At 51.5% G+C, this 7,912-nt stretch overlaps 2 protein-coding genes across 2 annotated transcripts; both read left to right on the top strand.

Annotated features, from left to right (window-relative positions):
- Nucleotides 1-1,459: 1,459 nt before the first annotated feature.
- GUITHDRAFT_143891 (hypothetical protein) lies at nucleotides 1,460-3,901 on the top strand (the record flags this gene model as incomplete). The annotated part of the gene is made up of 11 exons (XM_005825802.1): nucleotides 1,460-1,537; nucleotides 1,590-1,668; nucleotides 1,718-1,770; nucleotides 1,808-1,858; nucleotides 1,915-2,070; nucleotides 2,269-2,337; nucleotides 2,638-2,706; nucleotides 2,948-3,025; nucleotides 3,077-3,115; nucleotides 3,338-3,466; nucleotides 3,848-3,901. The coding sequence occupies 11 exons, from the start codon at nucleotides 1,460-1,462 to the stop codon at nucleotides 3,899-3,901; spliced, it is 855 nt and encodes a 284-aa protein (XP_005825859.1).
- Nucleotides 3,902-5,026: 1,125 nt separating this feature from the next.
- Nucleotides 5,027-7,573, top strand: GUITHDRAFT_76799 (hypothetical protein; the record flags this gene model as incomplete). The annotated part of the gene is made up of 1 exon (XM_005825801.1): nucleotides 5,027-7,573. A coding segment is annotated over one exon (2,547 nt), but the record flags the coding sequence as incomplete, so codon positions are not given.
- Nucleotides 7,574-7,912: the final 339 nt, after the last annotated feature.

The raw sequence follows: 7,912 nt of genomic DNA, 5'->3' as shown, positions 1-7,912 counted from the left end.
GGGGAGGAGGGAGGGGAGGAGATGGGGGGAAGGGGGAGAGTTGGGAGGAAGAGAGAGAGAAGGAACTTCGGAAGGTGGCAAGGAGGAAAGGAAGGAGAGAGAAAGGGAGGACGGGGACGGGGGAATTTGCAGCAAGGACGCGGCATGAAGTTATGTAGAGATACGTAGACAAAGGAAGAGAAAGAATCAGTTCAAGAGGGTAGGTATGGTTCAGGTCAGCAGCACGCAAGTAAACGAGGCGAAAAAACATTTTGTGCCAGGAAGCTGTGTGACTTTTGTGCTGTGCAAAGAGAGAACACAGAGTTTTGACCAAAATCTTTTGAGAAATTTGTTCATTCCAGAAACTCATTGGGCAGCATCATCACTCCGCTCGTCAAAACATTGTTGCTCTGAGAGTAAACCGCCGCAGCGTTCATCCAGCACTTCTATATACAAATCTGAGAAGAATGTTTTGGTTGGATTACACTCAGAACTTCTCTTGTTCCCCGATCCCAACCCCAGTTCCCTTGCACGAGGAAAAAAAAACTCAAACCAATGGTATCGTCACCAGATCTTCCTCCTTTACGCACTATCTCTCTACTCGCCTACTCCCTTTTCTTTCTCTTCCTCCCTGCTCCCTGTGAAGTTGATTCAAAGATGATTCTTCTTTCCCCTCGTCCTCTCAGCCCCCCTTTCCCCTCACCTCCCTTTTCATGTCCTCACCCACGATCTCCCACTTTCTTCTCACTCTACCTACACTTACCTGCTGCTGCACTCCTTGCTTGCTTTCCTCTACCTTCCTCTCCATCTCCTCCCTCCTCTCCCCTCCCTTCCGAACCGCCTCCCATGGTATCCCAACTTGACTCTGAGTCACCAACCCTCACCACCCTACCACCCTCAGACTATTTTGACTGGAGTTATGCACCCGTGTTATAGATACCCCTACCCCCCTTTTACCACACATTTTATCTGTTTCTCACTGTATCGATAACTACCCTACCCTCGAGACTTTATCAATCCACCCTACCTCCCTCCACGGGAAAGTTATTTACATGATAATCGGACGCGAGAGCCTCTCGACGGCGAGCAACGAGTGGGAGAGAGGAGGGAGGGAGGAGATGAAGGCATGGGAGCAGAGGTGCAGGGCAGGGCAGGGCAGGGCAGGGTAGGGCAGGGTAGTGTGCACCAACGAAGATCACTTCCCGTTCAGCAAGTAGAGATATTGCTGACTTCAAGTACAACACATGATGTAGTGACTCTCAACTGCGAGGGCAGGGGTTCTGTTGCTGGCCGATGATACTGAGAGCCCGGCATGCCCTTGTAATCGTCCTTCTTTGTTTACCGAGCCTTCAATGGTATTTGAGTGCACCATTCCCTCCCAGCAAGCTGAATGTTCTGTCAGCCTTGAGTTCGAGCATGTGAAACTCAAATCAAGGTGTCTTGATGGATCCCCTGCTGGTATGCCAAGATTGCACAAGACATGATCTTGGTGCATCATGCTGACAGGCTGCTGCTAGGATTCTACATCAGCAAGCATTCTCCTTCGGATTCATGGACGGTGACGTGATTAGCGTTCTTATTCTCGGAACTCGCCGATGTTTTCTTGTCAGATCTACCTGGAAGATGGAGGCTGGTGTTTTGACCAAGAGGAATGCCTTGCCAAGTCTCAGACTGACTCAGGGTCGAGTAGTAAGTGAAAGGGAGATTTGAATGAGCGATGTTGACAGCTGTCTTGTAGGAGACTGGCCTGCAGCAAGAAACAACCTCGGCGGAGTAGAATCTTTGCTGCTAGTGTGTATGTCTTGCTGATCGTTGTGACTGTTTCCAGATTCTCAGCGACTCGACATCAGACAATCCCGACCTCAGCGCATGGAACAAGGTTAGGAAGTTCTTGTTAGCCTGGACATTGATCGATGACGCCATTGTTTCTTTAAGGTCGTCATTCCATCTTGCGACGGGAGTTCCCTCAGTAGCACAGCATCACAAAGCATCATTAACTCTACTGCTTCGGTCTGGCTCGAAGGCCTCAACATCTTTGAAGAAACCATCTCGACGCTGATTGCGAGCCAAAACCTGGCAAAGGCACAGCAGGTGAAAGCAGAAGCATACAAGAGGGATTTTTAGAGTTGCACACGGAGAAAAGTTCGTATTTCTGTCCCTTCTATGTACTTCTATCTCACCCTTCCCTGCATTGGCGATCGTCGAAATTCCCCTCTTATTGCCATAGGACTAACAAAGCAAACCTCCTGAGGAAAACCTACACGCTCACAAGACTGATTTAGAATACAGATCATACTGGCTGGCAGTGGTTCGGGAGGACTTGCAGTTGGACTGCACCTGGACCGGTTGGAAAGCAAGGTAGACTCAGGAAAGGCTTGTAGCTTCAAAGGAACTGAGTGTGCACAAATAGATGAGGGGGGAGAGCAACTTTCAAGGACTCTTGATAGGACTTTCTGATTCAGCCTTCCTGCCCAGCCTGAACAGCCACGTAATGGCTGGGGTAGCTGAGAAGTTCAGAGAAGCAAAACGATTGTGGCAGGAAATATTCTGGCCTTTGATCTGCCTGCCGCCCGCTCACTTCATTTCCCGCAGCCTGTCGTACCCGAGATGGGATGCAACATGGGGGCGAGGGAAGAATGGCGTTGTTTGTTCATGCAGGAAATCACCAAGAAGATAAGGAATCCGTTGTACGTCGTGCAGTCAGGATATGATTGCGAGCACCTAAAAGTAAGATTGATGATGATGGATGATTGTTCGTTGTTGTTGATATGATTGTTCGTTGTTGTTGATAACCCCGGTCTGCTATCTTTGATGATCAGTGTTGATGTTTGCGATGACAGGACTCTTGAGATGATTGGTGGATTACAAAGCTTGCATGATGCTGATGGTCATGACTATAGCACTATGATGTTTCATATGATCGATGATGTATGAAGGTGATGATACTCAATCTGAGTTTCTTCTATAGCTGGCGTTGGGTATTTCCAGACAAATGTTCAACGGGACAGGACGGAAGAATCTGACACAAGTGACAATCGAGGTGGAGGTGGAGCTTTCAAACCCTTCTCACACTTGTATGACTCCCTCGATATGGCAGAACGCTACTCCATCAGATGCTGTCAGACCCAACGGCAAGGTGTTGCTGTAAGAAGTGTGTTGACTGACAACAACCGCAACAGAGCAGCAGTTCTTGAAGGAATGGGCAGAGGCTCTCATGGAGGCAACAAGGCATGTTCAACAATCTGCAACGCAAGGGATCTATATCAACAGAGGGCCATACCACAACCAGATCACTTCAAATGATGTACTGTGCATCGTTCTTATAGTTTGATTGGCAGTATAACGCTATTGTTATCAGATGTCACTGATGGCGAGCGAGCATGGTTTGCAAGAGTACTTCAAATTTGCAAGCGACGGGATGTGCAACTTTCGTGGGAGCTGGTCCAAAGGTTTCGTGCGGGCTGGATGCCAACGTATCACCCTCAAGGTTTGATCGCGAGAGGATTTCCTTCCTTCCCATCCTCTCCTCGTCATCTCTGTTTCTCGGCCCTCCTCCTCATCATCATCATCAGCGTTGTCCTCATCACCATCGTCACCAACAACAACAACCTTCACATCATCATCACCATCCCAACTACCATCCTCTTCATCATCACCATCATCATCACTACCTGCAGCAGAAGAAGCAGCACCAGCATCTCTGACTTTGTGTATCGTGTGAACATCTACTCTCAGTCTTATTCGTTTTGTATCTAGGAGTCTTTCGGCGATTGGTACTTCTCTTTCTCATGGGCTGGCGAGAAGGCAGAGTATGCAACGGTCGATTTTCCTCTACTGCGTTATCCCTCATGTACTGATGAGACCGCAGGTCGTCGGGGACCTCAGCATGATTAACTCGGGAGAGAAAACGTGTAAAGCATGATAGGCGTGAAGACCAATGAATAATGAATCAGAATTTTAAAAACAACCCGTGATGTTTACAGGCTACATGAGAGATCTGTGTGATATATACACGTTACGTGGGAAATCTATGTGATATGTACAGGCAAGATGGGAAATCTATCCCTGATACAACCCCTTCTCCTCCTCCTTCCTCTTCCTACTTCCTCCACATCTTACATCCCAACAAACTCTTCTTCCCTTCCTCGTCCTTCTTCCACTGCCATCTCCCTTCTCATCGCCTCCTCCTACTGCTCCTACTCCTATTCCTCCTCCTCCCCCTCCTCCTCCTCCCCTTCTTCCACTTGCATTTTGCAACCCTAAAATCGTTCGTCCTACGTTGGTTTTTTTCGAATATAAACGGGTAGGGGTACTGTATAACCCATACTCTTTAGGCCACTAAAAGCTTGAAAGGTAGGGTACATTGTCAACACCTTTATTGTTTCAAAATTGGGGGTGGGGGTGGTAAGGGTTCGGTCAACGGTTAGGCGTTCAGGCAATGCTAGGCAGGACGACGGCGGCAGGAGAGGGAAGGAGGACGGGGAGGGAGGGAGGGAGGGAGGGAGGGAGGATGAGGAGATAGATGATGACGGAGAGAAAGGAACAGGAAAGGATGCAAGAGAGGGGGGGGTGTGGGCAACAAGGGTTGTGAATAGCAACCACAGCTTAGCAGGAATCAGAACAATTTGGACTGAAGGGCTGTGTGTGCAAAATTTCAAGGGCTCAAGGCAATGACGGCGACAGAGGGATGTAGATATTTACGAATGAAGTAGACGATCACAGGGTGGGATGATATCTGCAACTTGATCTAGAGACGCATGACTTTATGAGAAGAAGGAACTGAGTGAACGGGTATGTAGGTAGCGGTAGGCTGAAAGAGTCCGGTGCAACATAGCTGTGAGAGGAGTTGTAAATGTGCTCATGTATTTTCTTGTTGCAGGTGGCGCTCTTGCAATCATTATGCGGCATGAGGCTTAAACTGCACAAGCAAGTCTGAAAGCAACAAAGCGTTACTCTAGAGCCCTAGTGCGAGGAAGCACTCCAAGGGCATACAGGAAGGGAGGAGGAGGAGGAGAGGGAGAGGGAGCAGGAGCACAGAGCTGCTACAATGGCGGCGCTTCTGTTGAGACACTACTTCGGTATCAAGGGGGACGTGCGCGAGCCGGTATGCTATGTCGACGAACAGACGGTCTTGTACGCTGTTGGGCACAACGTCTGTATCTTCAACCTCGAGCAGAGGATACAACGATTCCTCCCTGGCACCGACAAGACTGAAGAGATCACGGCGCTGGCCGTCAGCCCGAACAAGAAGTTCGTTGCGGTCGCTGAGCGCCATGATGAGGGAGTTATCACGATCTTCGACCTCCACACGCTGAGGAGGAGGAGGCTGCTGACGGCGACAGGCTCCAACTCCAAGGAGTTTGTGTCCCTGTGCTTTTCGCCAGACTCGAAGCTGCTCATGGCGCAGGGAGGGGCTCCAGAGTGGAACCTCACCATCTGGACGTGGGAGACGGCAAAGCCTCTGGCGACAGTGAAGACAGCCGTGTCGCCGAACTCGGTCATGTACCAGTGCAGCTTCAACCCTTCGGACAACCACCTGATTGCCGTGACGGGCAACGGAGTTTTCAAGCTGTTTAAGCTCACTGAGTCCAACCTGAAGCTGCTGCAGAGCCCTCTGGGGAAGCGAGAGGCGCAGAACTACCTGTGCCATTCGTGGGTGAGCGAGGAAAGGCTGGTAGTTGGAACCGATACTGGGGACCTGCTGGTAGTAGAGGGAGGGGAGCTGAAGGGATTTATTGCCCGATCGCCTGCTGACTCGAACTCGATCGAGTCGATCGTGGGCTTCTCCAAGGGGATAGTGACAGGGAGCGACGACGGCAACCTGGCGATCTACGACAAGACAGAGGACAAGGATATGTACAGGAGGTCAAAGGTCTTTTCCATCGACAACAACGCTGTCAAGATCCGGCACCTGACAGTCAGCCACACGGAGGAGCAACTGCTGTGCGCTACGGAGAACAACCAGCTCTTCTCCTTCGCGCTCAGCAACGTTGACATCATGAAGCCGGAGGAGAAGAACATCGACTTTCTCGCTACCTCCTTCCATGCCGGGCAGGTGACGGGGGTCGACACTTGCATCCGGAAGCCGCTGGTGGCCACTTGCGGGCTGGACAAATCAGTCAGGATCTGGAATTACATGGACAAGACTCTTGACCTGACCAAGTTCTTCAACGAGGAGGCGCATAGCATCGCTTTCCATCCCTCCGGCCTTCACATCCTGGTGGGTTTCAGCGACAAGATGAGGCTGATGAATATCGTTATGGACGACATCCGGCCGTTCAAAGAGTTTGCGATCAAGGCGTGCAGAGAGTGTAAGTTCAGCAACGGAGGTCACATGTTTGCAGCCGTCAACGGCAACACCATCAACATCTTTGCTACCTACACCTGCGAGAACTTGGGGAACCTGCGAGGTCACAATGGCAAGGTCCGGAGCCTGTGCTGGTCCGCCGACGACACGATGCTGACCTCTTGCGGGATGGACGGGGCCTGCTACGAGTGGAACCTCAAAGACTACAAGAGGATAGGAGAGAACGTGCTGAAGAGCTGCAACTACACATCATGCGTCTGCACCCCTGACGGCAGGACGACGTTTGCTGTGGGAAGCGACAAGAAGATCAAGGAGATCTCTGAATCGAACATCGCCAAGGAGTTCGAGGCTGGGGGCCAGCTCATGACGCAGGTCTGCCTGTCTCACTCGGGGAGGATGCTCTTCACCGGTGGGGAGGACGGAACCGTGCAGAGTTGGAAGTTCCCGCTGTCGTCGGAGTACCAGGAGTTCCTGTGCCACTCTAGAGCTATCACGAGGATGTGTATCACATACGATGACTCCCATCTGTTCTCTGTGTCGGAGGACGGCTCGCTGCTGATCCTGGACGTGCGGGACAAGGAGGTCAGGGGGTCGAAGAAGGAGAAGGAGATCTTGCCGTTCTCTGAGGAGATCCTGGTCACCAAGAGCGACCTGGAGGAGAAGACAGCCCACATGGTTGACCTGAAGAACAAGGTCGACGAGCTCCACACGCACACTCAGTACACGATCCGACTCAAGGAGAAGGAGGCCAAGGACAAGCTCACGCAGCTGACTGAGAAGTACAGCAGCGAGCTGGAGGGAGAGAAAGCGAGGTGCGAGAGCCTGATCACGGAGAAGAGCGAGATGGAGATGGAGTATGAGGAGAAGATCAAGAATATTGAGGAGAGGCATGCTGCTGCTGTGCAGCAGATGGAGGCGCAGTACCAGCAGAAGATCATGGCGGAGGTGGAGCGGTATCGGCAACTGTCGGATGAGAAGGAGCTCTTGAACGAGCGATGGGACGAGCAGAACTCGCTGCTGGTCGAATCGCACGAGCGGCTCGTGCAGGAGCTGACGGACGAGTACGAGTACAAGCTGCAGGAGGAGCAGCTTGCGCTTCAGCGAGTGAGGGACGAGAAGGAGGAGCTGATGAGGGAGCTGGAAGAGACAAGGAAGCAGGTGGAGGAGGACGCAGACCAGGAGATCGAGGAGCTCAAGGACAAGTACGAGTCGAAGCTGGGGGCAGAGAGAGAGCAGCACCTTCGGCTGAAGGGAGAGAACGGGATCATGCGGAAGAAATTCCATGCGCAGCTGAAGGAGATAGAGGCGGCCAAGGACGACAACAAGAAGCTGGTGACAAGGCAGAAGGAGCTCTACCACCAGATCTCGATGCTGGAGAAGGAGATCTCGGGGCTGAAGAAGGAGATCAGGGAGAGGGACGAGACGATCGGGGACAAGGAGAAGAGAATTTACGATCTGAAGAAGAAGAACCAGGAGCTGGAGAAGTTCAAGTTCGTGCTCGACTACAAGATCAAGGAGCTCAAGAAGCAGATTGAGCCGCGCGAGCTCGAGATATCCGACATGAAGCTTCAGATCAAGGAGATGGACAACGAGCTTGAGAGATACCATAAGCCAACAGGTCTTGCT

This window comes from Guillardia theta (assembly GCF_000315625.1).
Source record: "Guillardia theta CCMP2712 unplaced genomic scaffold GUITHscaffold_80, whole genome shotgun sequence".
Taxonomy (NCBI): domain Eukaryota; class Cryptophyceae; order Pyrenomonadales; family Geminigeraceae; genus Guillardia; species Guillardia theta.
This window is presented reverse-complemented; position numbering and strand designations above follow the sequence as displayed.